The 24,353-nt window shown below is 37.7% G+C and overlaps 1 protein-coding gene across 1 annotated transcript in view; it reads right to left on the bottom strand.

The window, feature by feature from the left end:
• The window catches only part of MATN2 (matrilin 2), a 58,685-nt gene that overhangs the window by 22,812 nt on the left and 11,520 nt on the right, over window positions 1-24,353 (bottom strand). Inside the window, exons 2-6 of the mRNA XM_066565053.1 lie at window positions 20,202-20,771; window positions 16,055-16,177; window positions 12,620-12,742; window positions 6,891-7,013; window positions 2,840-2,962 (exon numbers count right to left, since the gene is read on the bottom strand). Of these exons, the coding sequence (XP_066421150.1) occupies window positions 2,840-2,962; window positions 6,891-7,013; window positions 12,620-12,742; window positions 16,055-16,177; window positions 20,202-20,771 (1,062 nt within the window). The remainder of the gene's footprint in view (window positions 1-2,839; window positions 2,963-6,890; window positions 7,014-12,619; window positions 12,743-16,054; window positions 16,178-20,201; window positions 20,772-24,353) is intronic.

The raw sequence follows: 24,353 nt of genomic DNA on the forward strand, positions 1-24,353 counted from the left end.
TTCTATTTATTGGTTTATTTCACTAAGCAACGATATTGCAGTAATTGGTCCAGATTTGCCATTATGCACAGAGAGACAATGTAGGCTTGAACAAATGAAGCTGAGGTGTCAGTTTCTACTAGCTAAAGCAAGTTCCAGCTGGAACCTCCTCCTTTTTCCAAGAGTTCACATCATCATGAAGGCTTGTGTAACTTCTCAGAGCACACAAAAAATGTGGAAACAAAAAAAAGAAAATACCCATATTCTCTGTGAAAAATTACATCTGTTTGGCTCCATCTTTTCAATACAAACACCCACACCAATATGAATTTTTAACGTTTAAATATTTGGGGGTCTTGTGCAGAATTTTGTAACACACTCTTTTGAAGAGTGCAGTAATCACAAAGGTGCTAATTACCAGGCTTTGGAAATCATTATAACTGTAAATGTTGTAATCATATGTGCTTTATTACATGTGTAAAAAAAATGCAAGCTGGGGAAAGGATGAGGAAGGCTCAGTGTTTTTACAAACAAGGAATGTCTTGGGATATATTAATTTTTAGAAATTCAACTTGAGATAGTCTAAAAGTATAATTGGCAAAAAGTTGCAACTCATCCAGGTTACCTTAAATATGCCTTTATCACAGTTTTTTTAAAAGTGATTATTCCCTGTCCTACCAAGTGTTTTAAAAAACTTCAGTGACTGAGTATTCCTTTGGAAAAGTAGGTTGTAACTACATCGGGGAAAAATGCTGCCAATGCTTTAGGTGATATGCAAAATGGTTCTCTGCAATAAAACTATCTTCTAAAACTGGGTGATGCCAAGTGGGCAGTGCTGTTGGGTTTCTCTGGGGAAATACCAATCCTTCATTTAGCAACTTTCTTCTGAAAAAGGACACTTCATTGAATGGATCACTGAAGGTGCAAACACAGAGAAGAGATGGGTCTCTTCACATCCCCACATAGCAGCATAGAGCAGCAGGAGGTGTGCAGGTTACACAGCCCATAGCAATGATATGGGTGTTCAGCAGCAAGCACTGCCTTCGTGTTACACAGTGCCTTTGAGTGAAAGGCTGAACACATTTCCCAGTTACTCGGATTGGAGAAAATGATGCTTTAGTTCTCTGTTGGATCAGGGATCTCACTATAGCATTACTTCACTAGGCCTGGCTTCTGGTGAACTTTGCAGTAACAGAGGTTTGCATGACTCAGAAGCATTTCAAAAGGGACCCAGGAGTGTTTTCTCACTCTGTTCACACCTCTCCCTTGCAGCAAACTACAGATACATGCAGTTCATGAGACACACTCATTGCTGCATGTATCACCATGGTGTTCTTGGGTGTATCTGGGATTACATTTGCACACAAACAACTCTTTCATGTTAACACATTCGTGTTCACAGTCATGCTGACCTAAAGCACAGAAGTTTACTTCTGTGGAGAGAAAAACTGAAGCCAGCCATAAGGGCTTCTAAGGTAAAATGGCTTAGAAAAACTCACTTTTCTCAAACAATACTGGATTCTGTGCTCTGGACACCTACTAAAGCTGACAATGAGATGAGGATCTGAGAGCAGACTGCAAACACTCAGCTATGTAAGGCTTCACTCTGACCCCCACAGATCTCCTCCTGTAGTCATCAGAAGTCACATGTGGTGGTGAAGGAGGAATGCCTGGTGCTTGTCACCACTCACCTATTGTCCCTGATTTCTGAAAAGGGCATATAGGCAAACATTCTGCTTTATTTCACAAGCTTAGCTAACATGACCCTTGTTACAACAAGATTTGGAATAGAAACCTAATCCTGGAAGCATCACCAGATTTGCAGCCAAATCCAAAGCCCCATAAGGAAAATTACCCCAAATGGGAATTACAATTTGCCTTGAAGTTGCAATTACATCCTTGGCAATAAATATTTTATACGATTCTGTTCTTTTGCTCTATTGGCTCTATTTGCTCTACCAAGGCTATTGAATCTATAAAAACCTGAATGTATTAAAATACCATATAGATAATAAAAAGCAGAATAGCATAGATTACTTTAAAAGCAGCATTGTGTAGACAGAATTGCTTTGTAAGAACATATCTTTAGGACTGAACAAAACTACAGTTTCAAAACCAGATACATTTTATGAGTGCCTAGAAATAGAATTAGATTGCTCCAAACTAGTTTTTTATTCATAAAATATCAGTAGTACAATTTTCTCCCCCCAACAACTGAGTCACGAGATCAGCTATTCCATTTTGCTGAATATCTTCTCTCTAAACTTTAACACATCACAGTAAAAATCTGCTGTGATTCCAGGCCTCCAATCAAAAAGAGCTGTAACACTAAGTCATTCTAAAGTAAATGGCACGTGTGACTGGTTTATAACACTGACATTGCTCATGCTGTTTTTACAATTTTTTAGGAAACTTTCATGTGTGACTCTAAGATGATTTTGGTACCTGTGTTGTCTGTTCAATACATTTCCAAGCTGATGAAATGCATCTGTCCTTGGCTAAATCAACTGGATAAAACAAAGTGATTTTTTTTTAAATTTCAAAGCTGCTCATGTCTTTACAAGCCAAGGCCAGAAAGTTTCAGAAAAGTAATGAACTTTAAGTAATTTTTGTTCCTACATTAATCCTCAGGTTTTCATAAAAGTCTTCAAAAAATGTCTAATATACAAAGTAATCTACAAAACAGAGAAATGTATACATTCTCAACATGATTCATTCAGTTAAAATTCAAGTTTATAAAGAAACATTTGTTTCAACCTTAATTACAGAGAAAACTTCCATCCTTTCAGAAGGGAAACAATTCACTCAGGTTCAAGAAATAAAAGCAGATGAACTTTATTATGTCCAAAGGATTACTCACTTTTGCATGTTTTCTTATCTGGATTAAGTCTAAACCCTTCTTGGCATTGACAAAAATAGGAATCATCTGTATTAACACATTCCTGTTCGCAACCATGGTCCTGAAGAGAACAATAGTCTGGTTCTAAACAACAAAAACATTTGTGCCAGTGAGTAATACAATTTCTTGGAAATAAACTAGGTAAAAATTAGTTATTTTCTTTTCTTTTGCCTTTTTTCCCCCCTTAGGCACCATTTTGGCATTTTACCATATTGTTTCAAACCATGAAAATAAAATGCTTCTTTTTTTCCAAATATCTGCTATACTGATGTACACCTGACATATACTACAAAGAATTATTACAGAACACAAATAGTTCATGCAGTAGAGAAGTTAGAACCTTAAATATTTCTTAACATTTTGCAGCTAAGCCTTATACATTTGCTCATCAAAATTGCCTCTACTCACTCAGAGCATGTTAGACATGATGTGTAATAAACACACAAACATGCTTTTGAATGCTGTTTATTAGATCATAGCAGGACAAACAGGTCATCAGGAGTGTGGATGTTTTTAACAGATCTGAGTGCTTGCTTCACAATTCTTCCACTTGAAATGCCCATGGAAGAGAAGATGAGCAGTCTAGAAACAGCTAGCATTGTGGATAAAGTAACTTAAAAAGGACAGCAGTTGTGCACTAAGCACTGAGATATTTCCCCTATAGAGTTTATCATTATTGATGAAGTCAATGAACCTGACATTCACTTAGATGCAGTGTCTGCCCATCACTTAGTTTTGTGTCAGTGTAGTTAATTTACATTAGTGAAAAATGCTCCTAACCCCTTATCACTGCCGAAAGTAGATAAACAAGTCACAAATTACATAAATCACACTTCAAAAAACGTCCAGGCACTTTTGAACACCTCATTATACAACCTGAAAACTCAGGGGGTTTTATTATTCCCAGAAGTTAACTAATTATTATTCCCAGAGGTGATTTGCTTTCAGAGGCATGGACAGTTCTTTCTTTGGATTTGTGGAAGGTTAATGGAATTGAGTGTTTATATATAATGAAAGCCCTTTGTGATAATAAACCACCTATATTTTCAGAATAAATTAAGTGGAATGTGACTTCCTAAGGAAACTCGTAAGGACTATGTTATAATTTCTGTACATCACTCTGTATATTAATTAACATTGATAACATTAATTAACATTTCCTTTACCAAAGCTTTTTCTGACAGCATATGCACATACATTTATACATAACATGGAGATATCTGTTTACTAAAATGAAAATTAGAAAATATATTTTTGTTTAAGAGGGCACTGAAGAGACAGAACCCACAAAGCCTCGTGTGTGCACCAGAGGAATGCAGCTGTATGCCTTCTGGACCTAAGCAGTGCTGTGGTGCATTTACCTGCTCAAATCCTTGCTCACTCAAGGAGAGACTTTTCCTGGATAACTGATTCTGAAGATGACCACAAGGGCTGAAAAATATGTATTATCTTTGTTGCAACCTTGAGGCTATTCTGTTTGGGACACTAAAAACACTCTTCTAGTGTGTTTATCAACACAGCCCAGGTTAAGGATATTAACAGAACCTTGCCCAGCTACAAATTATGTGAACCCAGAACTGAAACAGGTCCTTTGTAAAGAACAGTTGAGGCTCAGCAGCACCCAGTATAAGCAGAAACTGCCATCTGTCCTCTTGAGGGGATCAGCAAGAGTGGCAGGAGTCTCCTTAATAGTGGCTTGAATGTCCTCCACCTACCTCACTGATAAACCAAACTTGTTGTGCTTTTCCAGCAATAGAGCACTCTGATGGTGTTGGCAAGGTTGGCTTCATGAGCACTGCTCCTTGTGTTTCATTCTAAGAACTTTGGAATAGCTCCCAGAGAAAACATTTGTTAGATATGCATGACCATACTGACAACACTTGTATTTCCATGCATTTCTTTGTTGCCATGAGCATACAGGCTTACTTTCTGTTTTTGAAAGGGAAGTCAGGCTTGTGAGACAATCACGAGATGTCAGGAGTGGGTGCCTCAGGCCTGCTTGCTGATGCAGAGAACTGCTCTGGCATGTGTGAGTCTTGACTAGTTGGCCATGCTCCCTGAGACTCAGTACATAAGCCAAATATGTAGAAATTTATGTTAAATTTTTAAAGTCACAAACATTTTAAATCCAGTGATCTGTAGTTTGTTGGCATTGTTTATGCAGACTCAAACTCAGTGTGATCTATAACATATGAGAACTAGGGGACACTTTTGCTCTGAAGAGCTCCTGTGCTATCTTGACTTTTGCAGCATTAAGAGCTACACAGTTCTTTCATTCATGCTTTAATTTATCCACAAAGCTCAGAGGATATCAAGTGTAAGGAATAGTGGCTTAGTAAGTCTTATTTGTGCTTATTTATGCCTAATATACTGTCTCAAGCAACAGATAAAGGATAGAGACAGGTCAAGCCTGAAATACTACTTTCCCAGAATACTCCCTCAGATGTCAACATGCTGTGAATCATCAATTTAAGTATGTTAAAATAATGCATACAGTTAGGCCATAAACTAAAAATCAGTCAAGGAATATGTCTGTTTATGCAGTTTTAAGGACTTTCTTTGGTTCAAACTGGAGGAGAAAACACTGCTCAAAATCCAAATTCTTAAAACAAATTAACAAAAACTTGTGCTTGGGCAACTAAAATAAAATTTCAAATAGGTATGGATGTGGAAGTATAATTAGCCAGCCCTTAGCTGATAGATACTTGACAAATGGGAATGTTAATACAATCTACAAATGATGTTAACCACTACAAATACTCTGGCCCTTGGGAAGCAGAAATTTCACCTTCCCTGACTCTGACCATCTAAAAATTATGTGTCCAGTCTGGCAAGTCATCGAGACCCCCTGTATATTCAAGGAAAATACAGGCACTTCCATAAATTTGTGCCAGAACTGGAAGGGTTCACCTTTGAGAAGTGTATTTCTCTTTCCCTTGATGGTAAGAACACATATACAGACTGGATTACATGTTTTCTCCCTAAATGTTAAATTTAAATGGAATAGATATCAACCATAATACACAATATAAATACAACCTATGGGCTAACCAAATCTCTCACCAGAAGGACTGAAATGCCCCTTACACAAAAATGCAGTGGTATATTGATGTATTTTTTCAGAAATAATGTTTGAACATATTATTCAATGATACAGGCTAAATTCATCACTGGCAGCAGCAATAGTCTAAAACTAATGGAGCTTTCCTGCTTACACAATAGTAATATTTCTTTATCCAAGCCCACATTTTTGAAGAAAGGTAACCAGGAAGGTACATTAAGGTTTTCCCTTGACATTTCCTTAAAGGGAGTTATGAACTTTAAACACTGTGGAGGTTTTAGCTTGTTTTCCCAATTATGGGAGGCCTTGGCATGAATATTTTCTGGTCTGTCAGATCTCCTCCACTTCATGTCCATTCCTAACTCCAGTAATTTTTGATCTTTTTAGCCTGTTATGAAATTTGACAAACAACAAACAAGGAAAGCCATGAAGTTATTACATGGAAGCCTGGTAGAAGACACTGATACTGACAGAGCTTTGCCACACCATCAGAGAACTCACTCTGGAGAAAAATCCACAGAAAAACAGACTGCAGTGTTTCTTCTGATTGGGAAACTACTCATTATTTTAGATCATCTTACAAATATAAATTGTCTTGCACAGACTTGTTTGTTTACCCAGATAGGGAGATTATATTCTAACAAAAAAAAAAAAAAAAAGAATAATCAAAGAGAAATCCAAGACAAAGCTTCAGCTTTTTGCTTTTGAAAAAGAGCTGGGTTTCATGTTAAAAGCTTCCTGTTCATAGGAGGGACCTCTACCCTTAGACCCTCCCCTCAAAACAACTTGCTTTGCTTTCAAGACCTTTGGCTTCCAGGGCACTCCAACCTGATGCATTTCTATACCTGATGCATTAGTCAGCATTCCCAGGACCAGTGGGAGGATTACTGCTGGCAGCTGGAAGACCAAAAAAGTATAAACTGTTCATAATTAAACTTTATCACAACTTACTTCCACAAGTTCTTTTGTCTGGATTTAAAATGAAGCCTGGGTGGCATCTACAGTAATAGGAGTCCTTGGTGTTAACACATTCATGTTGGCAACCATGGTTATCCAAAGCACAGTAGTCCACAACTGAAAAAGAACAAGACAAACGTGCAATTAGGAAAAGAAAATAGAACTATTATGCATGGATATTATGGGTCTAGAGATACACAGTAGCTATAAAAAAAGGAAAAGCTGATGTAATTGCTGTCTTGAAAAGCTTGTCTGCAAAAAGTAGTGCACTCACAACAACAGTTGGTAAATCAGATTTCAAATGAGTCCTGAATCATTTCTCAACTTTGAACATTTATCAGCTATCAGACTGTCAGGAGCCTTCTCAACATGTTTTCTCAGATCTGGAAACCATGCAACAGTGAGTATTTCTGTCCAGATGTTCACACTGTAGGCCAGGGCATAGAAAAGTTTGTTTGATTTAGTTCTGTCTTCTGTCTCTCAAGTCCCAGTCCTGGAATTGCTCTACTTTTGTTTAGTTCCCTCCCAGCTGTGTTAATTCTCAAGAGCTGTTCATGTAGCCCAAGTTTATAGGAGAATCTTGGCATTATCTTCTACACTGAGAACTGTCACAGTACATTCATTTCTTCTAATGTGCTCCAGATTTGTTCTGTACAAAGCAGCTACAACTGCAAAGCCTGAGAATTTCAGGCTGATATTCACCATGGATATTCTGCTTATATAATGCAGGGGGGGAAAAAAGTCACAGGCAGCCCTGTCACCTATTTCTAAGTCTGGTCATTTATTACACAAATCCATATTTAAAAGTTAGATTGCCAAAGGATAATAAAATAATAATTCAGAGTTTATGCTGTCAAGCCCATTCAAAGTTGCTAAAGAAATTAAAGGATTTTTAAAATTTCTTTGCAGGTTAAGCTTCATCTTCACAACAAAAGTCTTAGAAGAAATTAAAGATAAGTCACAAAGCTGGTGCTCTGCCCACAAAGAGCTGCCAGGCCTACATTACAAAAGCATATCTGATTCTTTCTGCAGATGACTACTTAGCTTCATACCAAGACAGGTTCCTCTTTGCCAACTAAGTAAATTTTTTCACAGCTTTATACTGCTGAGCCTCATAAATTTCTTTAAGAGGCAGTAATTTGTTTTAATGCAATAAATTTTTTCTTCAATTGCCTCACCTATGTAAAACATGTACACTCAGGTGTGCTACTATATTTAGTCAACATCATCTAGTCAGGAAAATAGATAACCTATTCAGCTACTTTGAAAGAGTTTCTTTTAACCCTTCAGAATATTTGTGTTGAATAAGTCAAATTACTTACTGGTGACCATGTGATACCATTTTCCTGGCAGGAACCTTCCTGTTTCCAGACTGAATCAACTCATATTAAAACTTATTTACTGAATACATATTTCAAGGATATGATGTGTCATCCAATTAGCTTTCCTCTTAAATTAATTCTAACATGCACACTTTCAAGTGCTTAAAAGGCACATTAAGAAATAGGTAGGCCAAAGAATGCATGCAATTTAGCATCATGCCTGGGAAATAGCCCATATGGATGTCTTTGTAAAGTTATCGCCTCCTCTGCATTTAAACCTTAACAAAATTAATTTCTATTGCAATATCTACAACTGCCCAACTAATTATTATAACAGTGAAAATAGAATATTCAGTTGGAAGAGATACACAATGACCATTTAGCTCAACTGCTTGACCAATTCAGAGTTGGCTTTGTCCAAATGCCTCTCACACACTGACAGGCTTGGACCATCCACCTTGTGTAGGAAGCTTGTTCCAGTGTTTGACCATCTTCTTGGTAAAGAAATGCTTCTTAATGTCCAGTCTAAACCTCCCCTGGCACAGCTTTGAACCATTCCCACATGCCCCATCCCTGGGAGAAGAGCATATTTTATGCAAAGTCATGAGATATACATGAGAATGTGAAAACTTGCGATTTCACTGTTCTGAATTCTATCTCATGTCTATTTAAATAAGAATTTTTTCTAGATGATTTATTAGTATCCTTTTTAGTGAGCAAACTATTAATTCAGTTGTCATCTCTGCATATTTGTTCCACCTTGTTTTTCTCACTTGGTATTAGTAAGTGATGAAAACTATCTTTGACTTCCAGTTAGCAGTTCTGCACTCTGGGTGCTTACATTGCCCTCTCTGAACCATGGACTGCATGGGCCACCTTTCTCATAAGGAGTTGTTTAGCCCTATGATGTTTATAGAGGTTATTCAGGTGTGGGATGATGAAGGAAGTTAAGGAGAAGGGTAGGAGGAAAAGGCGTAAAGCAAGTAAAGGCATAAGGAGGGTGAAAAAGAATGTGAGGGAAGAACAAATCACACTTAGAGAAGACTCATAAAAACCTAAGAAGCAGCCAAAAAGATCCAGCAGTGCCAGGACTGCAGAGAGGTGCCAGCAGCCAAACCACCGCCAGGAAAAGGGGATCCAAGCCCAGCAACTGCAGCAAGATGGATACGGTCTAGCACTAGTGCCAGGAAAGAGAGGACAGCATGTCAAGCAACACCAAGGTGGAGAGACTGAGTGTCCAGCAGCATGATGGAGAAAGGGTAGCTCATTACCAGCAAATATCAGCTGACAGGACTTTGTCCATTTGAAAAACAGTTCAAAAAAGGCAAAGTGATAGTGCCCTGCCAGCCAGATTTACTTCTGAGCAGACAGTTCCAAGTACTGTTTATTCTACAAATTTGTTCATAAACTGCATTGCAAACTCTCAGATTGGTTGGTTGTTCAGAGGTCAGTTTGAATGGATACTTGTGACTTCTGGCTGTGAGATTTCATGTAATTATTGCCATTCAGGTAACTGGCTGGCACATGTCAATAAAGCAATTAATACCACCACTGATCCTTAAATTAACCCATCAGAAAAATTTAATAAACATGCCCATGAAATGAAGTTTTGGTACTTTCTAATTTGCTTTTGCTGGAGTTAAAACTTTAGAAGCCATAGAGATCTGAGATGGAAACCTTTGACTCTTTCCAAGAATATCACAATGTGTATTTCCTACTGAAATTCTCTTTTCATTCTCTGGAAGGGGAGGAGTGACTAACCTTAATGAAGTCACTGCTTTTTGCAAAATTATTATTATTCTCAGTGATCTCTAGTATATGTGTGCATCAAGATCTTTCTTCAGATCCTGCTCATTTGATAATAAATACTTCACAGAAAGGAAGGGTTAACTAGCTTAGGAGTAATGAAAACTGAGAATTATCACTACTGATTCAGTACTACACATATTCTCCCTTAAAAAATTTTCCAGCAAGGATGATTATTCATTGGTGATCACATCTGCAGAAGCTGTACATTCTTAGTAGTAGCATATTCCTCAAAAATCTCAAATTGTTCAAACCTGAAAAGTCAAATTCTAAAGGCTGACAATAGGATTTGCAGACAAATTAGCATCAAATTCCTAAATTACCCAGACAATCTTTTCCTGTTCAAGAAATGTAGAGAAACTAAGTTCTGCATAGACCAAATATAATTAATATACATTGAACCATTCTTGTACATCAATAACAAATTTAAAAGTTAAGTGCCAAATATGCAACTGAAAAAGAAAAATAAAAAATAGAAATGTTAATAATGTGCTTTAAAATTCCAATTAATACTGCTAATTATTGCAGTGGTATGAATAGCATGTATTCTTGTTTTGTTACTAAAAGGTATAAATTAATAGAAATCAAGTGGAGAAGTAAAACTCCTATAAAAGACAAGACAGTGAACCCATGCATGCTCTATTTTGAAAACAATTGAAGAGAGAATATGAAATCTTTAAATGTCAACAATAGTGCTCATAATAAATGTGTATCTCTTCAAGCCAAAGAGAGTCAGTGAGGAGGTAGGAAAAAAAATGTGAAAGATGTATCATGCCTCCAAACAGCAATTGCCCCAGACTTTGCAGATAAGTTATTAACAGACAAAAATCCCAAACACCAATGCAAGAAATTTAATAAGTGGCATAGAAATATTCTGAAGTTTTAAATAACAAAAACATATTTCGCATTTTTACAAAATATAATATTAGACTTGACATATGAAGAATTTCACCACAATGAAAGCTCTGGTAGCTACTTTCCTGGTAAGAATATCTTGGGCTGTCAAGGAACTTCAGCTTAATAGAAAATAGTAACAACAGCTGATGACACTAAGCATGAATGTTTTGGATTAGAATACACGGTAGGAAAGAATCAGGGATGAAAGAAGTTACCAGAAGTCACGGATTTTCTGTCTCAGGATATAGTCAAATAAATAGCAGAGAAGTATATCCTTTATTCTAACACAAGTAAAAGTCAAGAGGGTCAGCTAAGGTTATTAGGTGAATGTTAGATATAGAAATCTGGGCCAGAACATAAAAACTTACCTAAATAACCAGTACTATCTCCATTTTCAAAATGATTTGGTTTCAAGAAACAGGTTCTTGAAATGGTGGCCAAATTATGCTGGAGACAAATTATACTGAGACCTTCAAATACTCCTATACTGAAATCATGAAGCCACAAGTAAAGGAAACATTTTTGAAGAGTAAGCACAGACTGAATATTCTTCAAAACCTCATGTTATCCCAGGCCTAAAAGATCTCAAAACCTTTTTTGTGTGTCTTGCATGAAGCTACATGAAGAAAGTTCCATAAATTTTCACCTATTTTGCATCTCAAAACAGCATTACCCTGGAAGCCAAGGTAATAAAGGTAATAAAATAAAGGTAATAAAAGAAGATATGCTAGAGCTGTCTTAAAAGGACAAGAAAGAGTAGGCTGTTGGAGAAAAGCATTGTGGCAGCCTGTGGCAGCTTTGAGGCCAAGGACTGACTTGGATTCATTTCCATGGGACTTCAATTTGTGTTTGAAATTAAGCATGCATCTAAGTGCTTGCCTGAAGAGAATACTTAACAAATAATGTAATTTTGTATCCAGATCTCACTAGGGCTTTTTGCAGTGGAAACCAGAAGACAGTATTTTCTCAGAATGGAGCATGGAATGAAAGGTGTACAAGAATAGGTACATAGGATTGTAAAAGAGATTGTAATAGAAGTATTTACCACATATGAACAGAGAAGACGACAGATATTTACAGAGTAATAGAGAGGGAAGTATGTTTTGTGCTAAAGAATTATTGTACCATATTTCCACACTCTCTCTTTTGAGCTGTAATTCTTGGAAGTGATATTTATTTCTGCATTGCCCATAGTGAAAATAAAAGGCACATAGTGGATGGGTTCCTCAAGTGGCTAAACTGTCCTTAAAGTCACCTTTCCAAAAACAAGTTGAAATCTCTCCTCATATCACCATAAAATCAAGTGAAAAAACATCAAGAAATTGTCCTCTTTTTAAGTTTTTCTGTGCATAACTTCTGTCTGAAGAGCAGCTACCGACTTTGTCCACCTTTGTTTTTTTAATGGCCACATATGTCATGCCAGCACATTGCTGGCCACCTACATGGATCTTGAATAAAACATCGGGTGTGTTGTCAAAATGGAAAATAACTTTCTGTGTGAAATTGGTTGGAACAATTTTCCCAAGACACCATTCATTATCAGTAAAGGCCTACAAATATGTCAATTATGTGTGCCTTCTCATCTACCACTCATACAGGAGAACATAATTGTCTATAGCTAAAGTGGATACTCATTTATATTGAGTTTTGCTTTGGTTTTGTCAAGAGATAGACGTGAATTGCTGAATTCACACTCACCAACACAACTCTTTCCATTTGCATCAAGTTCATATCCTTCATAGCACTGACAGACGTAGGACCCAGGTGTGTTCACACAAATCTGCTCACAGGCATGTTTCTCCACAGCACAAAGGTCCTGAGCTGCAACACATAATTGCATGAGTATGACATTCTTTGACCTTCTACAATGCACAGGTAAACCATAGATCAAAATAAATTTCAGGAAACTATGGACAGCTCTTTAGAGATGAGCTCATTTTAACACAGATCATGCCAATGTTCTGTCAAACAGTGAAAGACAATAGGATCAGTCACTCAAAGCTGAGGCACTCATTCCTTCAGCTGGTCAAAGTCAAAGACTATTAATGGACCAATGGTGCCTAGTAGAGTTCCTTGAGGTATGTTTCCCTAAAATGTTCAAAGCGCATTTTTCAGGGATTATTTTTTAAAGAAAAGTAATTGTGTTTATTTGTGTATTTTTGGGGCTTTATTTTGCATAACCAGATACACGATGATGAGGTTGGAAAGAGAAAGAAAAGGAAAACACAACAGCAAAAAACTTGGGGATAATTTATTTTCTGAGTTTTAGAATTTTTCATTTTTATGCAAAATACCATAGCAAGTTACCCCTCCCATGCAAAAGATCTCAAAAAAATGACCATGACAAATGAGGTCAGTTCAGCACCTAGCCAAATAAAGCACACTGGGCTTTCTTTTCAACAGACTATAAAGCTTTATGAGAACCCCAAGTTTCCCTAGTGAAAGCTCTGGAAAGCAGAGTACTTTGTGTTGCTCAAAGACTGCTCAACACATAATGGTCATTTACAGCTACAAAATAGGCTCTTGGAACATGTTTGAGGAAATCAGCCAAGCAAAAACAAATTTTCTTTTATAGCTGTCTGCTTCATATCAAGCGGCATGATGAACAGCATAAACAGTCGCTTAACTCTTTTGTTCCAGTGTAAATACCCACAAATAGATAATTTTCCAGCTTGTTTCAGCTACATTCCTCTTTTGTATCATTTTGTTTATTAATGTAAGATTTGAGCATCTCTAGAGAAGAATGGGAGAGATTAGTTAAACAAACAAATACAGTGTAATAAGTAAGAATACCCATTATCTGACACAAACACTCTTCTCTAGAAAAGTTAGACCACAGTACATGAAAGGAGCATCCTTTCAGGGATGCGAAACTATAATAATTAAACAAATGTAAGAATATTTTTAGTTTAAAAAAAAAACCCAAACATTTCCTAGCATGAAATGAAATTGCCAGTTCATTGCTGATTGAAGCCATTTGGTTAAGGGCTTTAAAGAACTGAGTACTGATAGCATATACTCTCACAATATTAAAAAAAGGGAACAGAACAATAAAAACAGAGTATAACAAAAGAATGAAAAGAGAGTATAACATTAGCTACATAGCATTCATCTTTTCTGCACTAATTCAGAAAGTGTTAAATTTTGTATGTAAAGAAACTATTTGTTCATTGAGGAGGTGCCAATATAACCCAACCTTAGATAAATACATCTGGTTGATGTTGATCATGTATTGTACTTAACATAAACATGATGAAGATTTATTTTACTTAGATGTCAAGTGAGGAATCCATTGTCTCTGTGCACTTGTGGGCAATTAACAGCTAGTGAAGGTAACTAAAATACTCCCATACTGTGCATTTTTCTTTCACGGTGGTTCTCCTGCCTCCAGAACAGTCCCCTTTGTCCAGGCTTGACTCCCCATCCTCATGAATTCTGTTACATCTCTGTGGGGGTTTTAGACTTAATTGTTTGACCTCCTCTAGACTGATAGTGCATCATCTCTCTCCTTCACCAGTGATTTGCACCATCCTAGCACATTTAAGGCCAGTTTGATGACTCTCAGATTTCCAGTGCTAATTGCTAAAATTAATTTATAATTTGGTGATGTAAAAAACCCAAAGGCTGCAAACACATTGAAGGACTAATTTCCCTTTCATGTTGATCAAACTGCAATCTGGTATCATCTGATTGATGATCAAAGCAGCTCAATCAAAAAAATAATGTGAGAGGTAAGTGGGGAACACTAATAGATATCATAGCTAATAAACAAGGTAAAGCAATGCAGCAAAGGGCTTTGAAAAATGGTAGAGAGGGAGCATATTGAGGGCTACTGTGCATGGGCCACCAGCAGGAAAATTACATATAATTCCAAAACTCTTGGAAATTAACCTGTATTTGAAGCAGCGCAGTGTCCAAATGTTGAACTGCTGGCTGAGAAAACTATGGAAACGTAACAGAGTAAAAAGAAGAGACAATAAAGAAAGATTTTTTCATACTTGTAATTAATTTTTTTTAAATTTATCGACCTACTTCCACATTTTCATTGGTGTATTTGATATAAAACAACTCTAAGCAAGAGAGACTAAGAATCCACTAATCTCAAGAGACCTGGTAGTTTTATGGCACTCTCCTGAGATACAGAACATCAAATACAATGATGGGATTTAAGTCTGCAGTGTTCACCTTCGTTCTAAATTATCGACTGTAAGAGGTACATCCTATGCTCTCATGATGGCTGCCTCCCACAGTTTCTTGAAAAGATGTTTTCCAAAATTTTTCTTCTGGCTAAAATCAGTTTAGCAGCTTTAATTTGAATCCATGCACTTTCATCTGAATCTGTACACTGCTGTGTAATAAAAACTTGAATTTTTAGCACGTACATTTTCCGCAAGTAATTAAATATAGCGTTACATAATTTCTTTAAAATAAGGTGGATACAGAAATAAATTTGGCATATCTCCCTGATGTAAATTGCTGTTAATTACTTGGAAATATGTTAAAATGGACTAAGAAAATACTGATGACAAAAATCAAAATTAAAGCAAAATAAATTTTGTTATTATAAACTATACAGCCAATTACTCAAAACTGAAAAAAGTCAACTTTTAAAGAGAAGAATGAGAGCATAAGCAAGACTTCTAAAACCATTCTTTAAAAGGTTGCAAACCCTTGTATTTCCACCAGCAGTTATAAAGAGCTTTTCAGAATGGCAGGTTATTTCACAATTTTCTAGTATGGGGTTTATTGCACCATTCTGTACCTTTTAGTACTATTGCTAGCTGAACAAGTTAGTGAAGTATATAAATTCACTTCATTTGAAATTATAAAGTTATTGATTTGGTTGTTTTTAATTGTTGAACTTAAAATACCAATAAAATTCAAATGTAATTTCATATAGTTACAGTGTACCTCTGCAGAGCTCTGTATAAAATTCAGCTGGATGTATTTCAGAGAGATTTATAAGAACATCACTTAAAGCAAGAAAAAGAATTACAACTTCATCTTTCTAGACACTTTCTGATGATTATCATTAAATATGTACTGACCTCAGTTCTTTATGAGCCCAACAGAAAGGGTAAGTGATGTTAAACACTTTTTGGGAGTATGAAAGAGAAAAGAAAGATAACATACTGCTGCAAGTCTTCTGGTCAGCATTCAGAATGTATCCTTGTTTACATCTGCACAGGTAGGAGCCAGGGGTGTTTATGCAGAAGTGATCACAGTGATGCTCAACTATACTGCACATATGAGGCACTGAAAGAAAAAAAGGAAAGCATTATTAGCTGCTGGTCCTAATTACTTGTGGTCACAACTGAAAAAAAAACTGATGTTGAAAATTCTAGTGAAGTAACTCATAAATTTCAAATTAAGTGTTGCTAGTAAAGACAAAAATGAGATCTTGAAAAAATAAAAATGAGATCTTGAAAAAAAATACACAAAGGAGTATTTGAAAAAGCTAATCATTTGGTGGCTCTATGAAGACAATGAAACAAACCTATTATAATCAACTTTAGAAAGTAAGTCAAATTTAAGTGTAAGCTGATATAGAGGACATTCAATTTCTTGCATGAAGAAAATCACCATACAGTACCCAATAATAAAGAAGAATTATTAAAAAACAACTTGATGAAGATACTGTTTTGCTTGGTTAGTTAGTAATGTTGAGGAACGTGCAAATAATACATGACACTGAGGATATGTATCTCCAAGATTCATTATGCAGGAGCTGAGTTGAGCTACCCTCCAGAATGTAAGTCTTCCTGAGTCTATTTTTGTTCTGTTTGTATTTTATGTCTCTAATAGCAGGTATTAAAATGCAGCAGACAGCCAATGAAAGAGAAAAAGAATGAAGGCCCATTCAATCAAATTAATTGTTGAACTATTTTTCTCCAGAGCAGTATTTGGGGATTAAGAAAATCTTGATTTTTTTTTTCCACAGCAGCATTGCTTGTATGTAATCTCTATAATATATAGGTGAATTACTTCTCAGAGAACTTTGTGTGGAAAAGTATCTATTTTGCTCAACAGCAATCAGGGATTGGTGTGTTCCTTAATGTGCTAGGTCGACAAAACCCTAGTAAAAATTATGGAATAGATATTGACAGTAATCTTCTGGATACCAGAACAGAAGCCTGCAAAGTACCTTAACCCGGTAGGTGTGATACTGGTGGAAAAAACCCACATGTGATTTTAAGATATATATTATGTATCTGCTCTTTGGCATGGTTACTAGAGTTAGGTATTTATTGCTAACACACAAACCAACACAGTTCCCTAATTTCTTAATCAGCTTCTTGGATCTCACAAATTTCTCCCATAATAAATCTTCTCAAGTACTTTTATTTATGTGAACACAGATCTTCTTTGACTTCTTGTCTTGTCATCTTTCTGTCATTCTGAAAATGAAAGTGTTCAATGACAGGAGTCCAATAACTCTGTTCCTTCTAAGAGTACATTGTTGCTGTCTGTTACCAATCTTCCCATCTACCACACAAGTACAGTGTACATATTCTGAAGTGTTTCTGTTGCTCCCATTTCAAAGCAGTGATACTCTGGTCATTAGTCTGATTCCTGTGGTAGAGTCTGCTCTCTGAATGATTTCTGCAACCTCATCTCTTGCAGAAGGTGTTTGGTGATCACAGGAAGGTAATAGAAAGGATGATCTCATAGTTAAGGAATCTGAACATGAGCCTTGTTGTGAATTAGATCTTATCTCTATATCACAGTACTTACTTACTGATTTTGGGCAAGACAATAGTATCAGTATCTTCAAGGAAACATCAGCCTTCACACTGTAACTGTTCAGATAGACACCTGAATCTGGATTTGCAAGAATACAAGTGATGGCTGTAGAGCTGTGAATAACATGTTGTATTAGTCCAAATATGTTACACGCCTGAAAATCACATCAGGGATTGCACTGAGTCAAATATTTAAAGTTAGTGGGTGGTTTTGACAAACTTAACCCTGTTTCTGTTCCTCCATTCCTCCAGTGTAAAATGGGGATGACATCGCTATTTACTTTACAGGAATATAATAAAGACTTTATCTGCTCCTGATTGCTCCATCCCAAGTCCTGTCTTTCTCACACTTCATCTAATCTCCATCTCCTTTCCTGGATTCTGTTCCCATTTCCAGTGACATTTTTCTGAGTTTTCAACTCTTGTCTTATTCTTCATGCCTCTGATCCCCCAGGATACTCTTTGCTTTTGTTTTACCTTGCTGACTAGCAATAAAAAGGGGTCCTGGCTTCATCTGGTGTTTCTGACATCCCCAAACCTTTAATAGTCAGGGGCAGCAACTGTAGGGAACTTCTGACTTAATAGAATAGAGCACATCCAGTTCACAGCGATTCTTCTGAGAATATAGGTCCTGGGTACTTAGTAGTCTCCCCCATCCAGTAGTAAGTAGTGGCTAATTTGGCTTACTTCTTGTTTTCCCCACAAAGCTTCACCATTTAGCCATGGTTTTCTCTTGTCATCACAGGAACCACGAAGAGACATTCCCACAGACACAAGGGTGATTCAGACACAAGGACAGCTCAGGGGACAAGGTCTTTTCCCACAGCACGAAGCCCAGCAGACAGCATTCCAGAAGACTTGACCAGAGGGGTGCCTTCAATTGCTTTAGCAAAGAAACAAGGTGTCCAGATGTTCCACTCAGCTAAAATGATACTGCCTCTGGGTCCACACCTGGGAGGACTTAAACTAATCACATTTCTTGGAGGAATGTAGGTGCTCTAGGAAGCAGAAGCTATGATTACTCTCTTGAAATTCATCAAGCTGAATGCTGCTTCACAATCGAGAGCAAATAAAATGTTATGGATCCTATCTCCAATGTAGTACCTTATGTTGAAATCCATATGAATCTAACGGTTTAAACTCTCTGTTGAACCTGGTCTGAGTTTTTAAACATGTCTTAGGATCTCACTTTGAATTCTCAGCACAGCAAATCCTGTGGAGGCATTCCCTGGGAGCAGGAGGCAACTGCTATCCTTGTCACCTCCATAGTCCTCCATCAGCAGTGAGGGGTGGCTTCACTGAGGAACACATAATTTTGATTAAAAGTGAGCTAAAAACTGTAATAAATTTATTGGATATGGCCCAGTGAGAAAAAAATCCCAACCAAGTAAATGGTATTTGTATGGGATTTGTTTCTAAAACACAATCGAAAAAATCAGCATTTGCTGCACATTCCATTCAAACTCTGAATCCATGATTAGTTTACTCTTTCTTGGTTTTTAAATATATCCCACTATGCCAGATAATAATACAGCAAGGAAGAAATGGGAAAAAAATCTATTATCTGATTCATGTCTGTGTTGGTGTTTTGTGCTGAGACAATTCAGCTGCTCTTTGAAACAATTTTGGAAAAGATCAAGTAAGGAAAATCCTCCAGACTATCCTTACAATAAACTGCAGTTTTTTTCTGGCAAAAGCATCCCTAGACATGAGTGACCATTTAATCTTAGCCTGCATTCTTTTTCTGGATTCTAATGAAAAGACATCAGCTAAAGGCCAAAGTTGTAGGAACTATTTTCACATTTATCTCAGGAATAAATAAAAAAGTCTACTAAGCACATAGATTAAAACAAAATTAATTACAAATGCCATGATATTTGCAAAAGCTAATTCCTTATCAGGGAATTACAGATGGAAGTGATATCTCTATTGTAAGTTAATGCTTATTTAAATATTTACCTTATTGTATGAATAAATAATGTCACTGTAAAGGTTTTTCCTAATTTCCTGTATTTAAAACAGATGGAATACAAAACCTGCTAAGTCTGTGTTTCACTTCCAGTCACAAGACATATACAGAAATTATTCTTTGCATAGAATTCGTATGTAAGCTTTGGAAGAGGAATTCATGGACTCTCAAGACTATTTAAATTACTGAAAGACTGTCCAGCAGTTAAAAGTTTCACTACTAAGGGAGACCACTCTTAAAATGAAGAGATGAAAAACCTTATCTAATATTCAAATATCAGAAATCATAAATTTATTGCTATTATGCAATAAATAGGAAAATCATTATATGTGTGTTTGCCTAACTGCTTATGACCATGAGCAATGAAATAATTTTTTATGGCACTTAAAAGTAGCATGAGTTTTCCCCACGTGTGTGACTGCTGTTCTGGATATTGTTTGGCTTATCTCCCTTCAATACATATGTTCTAACAGATAAGGTTTCATGTAAAAGAAAAGTTTAATGATAATGCTTATTTTTTCTGTTTCACTTTCACCTATATATTCAAATCTATAGATAAAAATCTTACCACAAAGTTTAGTCTGGAAGGCAGAGGTCAGTGTTTCAATCTGACTGAAATTAGCAACCAGAAACACATGTTCTTCATGTGGTTCACTCCCAATGGACTTCAGAGTGTTCATATCCACTCTTCCGACTCCAATAGCAAAAATTAGGATTCCTGAGTTACGTGCTTTAGCAGCAATCTCTGCCACAGGATCCTGAGGTCTCCCATCTGTCACTATCATGATAATTCGGGGCACATTCTGCCTCAGGGGTCGAGCCCCCTCTGTCTCTGAAAATGCAATGTTCACTGCATACTGCAGAGCCAGTCCAGTCATGGTGCCAGTGGAGAGGTGCATCATCCTCTTCACTGCTCTTTCGATGTCCTGCTTCCGCCTGAAGGTCTTCAGTGAAAACTCCTGCTTGACAGTGCTGCCGTACTGAAGCAGACCCACGTGCGTGGCATCAGGGCTGATGTCCAGAAACTGCAAGATGGTCAAAATGAACTCCTTCACTTTTTCAAAGTCATAATGACTCACACTGCGAGAGCTGTCAATGATGAAAACAAGGTCCAGACGTTTGTTGTTGCAAGAGTTTTCTAAAAGGAAAATGTAAAAACAATATTTTACAATTTCAAAAGGCAAATAGGTTCAGGTTTACTGTCTAAACAAACTCTGACAAGTGCTGTGAAAATTCAGGAAAAATAGGACAAAGCACAATTAAGAATACTTGGGCAATATAAATTTGTTCTCCAGTATATAATAAAAATGGCCTGATACTTGATCAATATATGTATCTCTGTGTGTGTGTGTGTGTGTGTGTGTGTGTGTGTGTGTGTGTGTGTGTGTGTGTGTGGTAAGTGCCCAGAATGGTTAATGGCAGTGGAATGGTGAGAAATAATCACACAGAGCTTGGGTTGAAAAGGACATTAAAGATCATGTAGTCCAATCCTCCCTGCCATAAGCAGGGACACCTTCCACTAGACTGAGTTTCTCAAAGCCCCATCCAACCTGGCCTTAAACACTGCCAGGGATGGGACATTCACAACTTCTTTGAGCAATCTGTTCAAGTCCCTATACCTAATCTAAACCTGGCCTCTTTTAGTTTATTATCAGTTCATTCCTTCCTGTCCTACCACTACATGCCCTTGTCAAATGTCACTCTTCAGGTATTTTGCGTTACCCTGTTGTGTCACTGTTGACATTTTGATCTCATTCCCCATGCAAGGGTGGAAACCCTCTCTGAATGACACTTAACTATTTAAGTGGCTGCACTGTGATGCTTTATGTGGCAGAGCCTGAAAATTTAGCAATCTAATACTGTGACAAGTCAGGAGGATATAAGCGTTTCATTAAAATCAGAGAAAACAGAACACTGGTCATAAATACAGGTCAAAAACATCTGTTAATTGCACTGACTGATAAGAGAAGTGAAGGGACTGATTTTTCAAGGAAGTTGGCACTAAGCAGTACTTTGCATGTACAAAGTACTGTTCTCAATGATGTCAACTGCAGCTGTGAATGCTCAGCAGTTCTACAAATCAAATGTCATGATTTCAAGCATGTAATTAATACCCATCTGGGGAAAGTTTCATGTATTGGACTAGCTCAGCATCACAGAGAAATTATATGGGTGCATCAGAGAGAAAATCCTGTTGTCTGCAGTGGCACTCCACTTAGCCAAAAAACCACTCATACTGAACACTCCCTGAAATCTTTGTCAGCTATCAGAAACCTTTTTTTCCAAGAGTCACTGAAGCAGAAATATTACAGACAGAGCATGTCTATATCTGACTATGGCACAGATGGGCAGGCCAAGCCATTAGGGATAGCAGCAGAAGTGAAGGTTGACTGTCTTCTAGGAATACTAAGAGCTTTCTGGGACTGTGGGTACGTCCTCTGGCTTCTGCTGAGCATACTTTTCTGAAAGAATATGAGAAATATGAGACACATGCATGAATTGCATGATGCGAATGCGTCAAGACTGACCATTCACAGGAAGCCAGCACATGACAGGCTTGAGGCAAGCCTGTGAGTTGAGCTGCCAAACTTGCCACAGAAAAAGACAGCATGTGGAAAAAGGACTTTGATGGGATGCTGATGAAAAGAAACCAACAGAGGTTTAATGTGTACACTAAAGACTCCTCCAAATTAGGAAATCCCTGCATCATAAAAGCATTGCAGTTCAGGGAATAACTGCAGGTGGCATTTTCTTGCCCTTAAATTATTCCACATGCATCTGCTTTTGACCTCTGTCAGTCAGAACATAGGGTCAGATATACCTATGGCTTCAATCATTGTGTCTGCTCATCTTAAATTCCTGTGGCTATGAATAAACCTGTGAGGTTCTTAGTTGTGTTTGTATACCTGGCTTGAAAGATTAAAGATGGGAAGAATGCTCATCCGACTGCAGTGGAATCCTTATTTTACTAAGATGAGACTCCCCTAATCAGTAGTTTCCTGTATTGCCAAACCCAATTCAATTCCCAGCACACTGTCATCCATCGTGTACAGGGAATGAGGCACTAGGGAATGTTTGGTGGAAAAGCAGTGTCTGACTGTACAATCAAAGGACATGCCATACTGCACTAGTACAAGTGGGCCAATCAAGGACTCAATTGGAAAAACATCTCTCTGTAGATTGTCCTTTAAACAAATCCACTTGTGACTGCTGACGAACACTCACCATGCACTTCTGCCAAGGCAGGGGGTGAGAAAGATGCCTGTTTTCACTCGTTTATTCAGAAGCCTCTTTCATAGATTACCAAGAACATTTTTTGGCATAGAATAAAAATGCTCTTTAATGACAATAAAAATGACTGCCTGGATTTATTCATGTGCAGTCTACAGTACAGCTTTATTCATAAGCGTAGGAATATGCTCGGGTTGCTTATTCTTTCAAAATCAGAGCAGGCTGAATAGAAGCCAAGCTGAGCAGAAACAAAATTCCAGTTCTAATGGGATACTGACATAACTATTTTCCACCTTATTATCTTAATTACCTTATATATAAAAAATTACAAATTATCTTTACTAACATAACATGAATGATTCCAGCAATACGAAGATAATGCTAAGTTATGATTTGTGGGAGCAGACCAAGAGGAAAGAAGGATAATTACAGAAAAAAAGGTATAGTGTGCATATGAGGGGAAGGACAGATAAGAAAGAAGGGGGAAATGGATGCTATTTTATTTTCCTTAAAACATTTCAGCATTGATTCAATAAAGGTAAATCATAATTGACCAGCCTGATTGCCTTCTATGATGAAATGACTGCCTGGATGGATGAGAGTAGAGCGGTGAAAATTGTCCACCTAGAGATCAGCAAGGCTTTCAATGCTGTGTCTTTACCAAATCCTCACAGGCAAACTCAGGAAGTGTGGACTGTTTGAGTGGACAGAGAGGTAGTTTCGTTTGTTTGGCACAAGGTCTGTAATTACAGGCTAAATGACAGACCCCAGAGGGTGGGACAGTAATCAGTGGCACAGGGTCTGGTTGTAGGCCTGTCACTGGTGGTGTCCCCCAAGGTTCAGTACTGATCCCAGTATTGTTTAGCTTTTCACCAATAGCTTGGGTGAAGGGGCAGAGGCCTCCTCAGCAAGTTCCCCAACAGCACAAAGCTGGGAGGAGCGGCCCATACCCCAGAGGGCTGAGCAGCCCTTCAGAATGACCTTGGCAGGCTGGAGAGATGGGCAGAGAAAACCATCTGAAACTCAACAGAGGTGAATGCAGGGTTCTGCACCTGGGGAAGAGCAACCTGCACCAGGACGGGATGGGGGCTGACCTGCTGGAAACAGCTCTGCAGAGAAGGACCTGGGGGTCCTGGAGGACAATGAAATGTCCATGAGCTGCCACTGTGTTCTTGTGGCCAATAAGGCCAAAGTTATTCTGGGGTGCACTAGGAAGAGCATTGCCAGCAGGTCCAGGGAGGTGACCCTGCCCCTCTACTCGGCCCAAGTGAGGCACTGCCTGGAGTGCTGTGTCCAGTTCTGGGCTCCACAGCACAAGAGAGACGTGGAGCTGCTGCAGTGGGTCCAGAGGAGGGCTACAAAGATCATGAGGGGACTGCAGCATGTCTCATATGAGGAAAGGCTGAGAGAGTTGGGCCTGTTCAGCCTTGAGAAGAGACAACACAGAAGGGACCTCATCAATGTCTATCAGTCTCTGAAGAGAGGGTGT

The sequence above is a fragment of the Molothrus aeneus genome, chromosome 1 (assembly GCF_037042795.1).
Source record: "Molothrus aeneus isolate 106 chromosome 1, BPBGC_Maene_1.0, whole genome shotgun sequence".
Lineage (NCBI taxonomy): Eukaryota > Metazoa > Chordata > Aves > Passeriformes > Icteridae > Molothrus > Molothrus aeneus.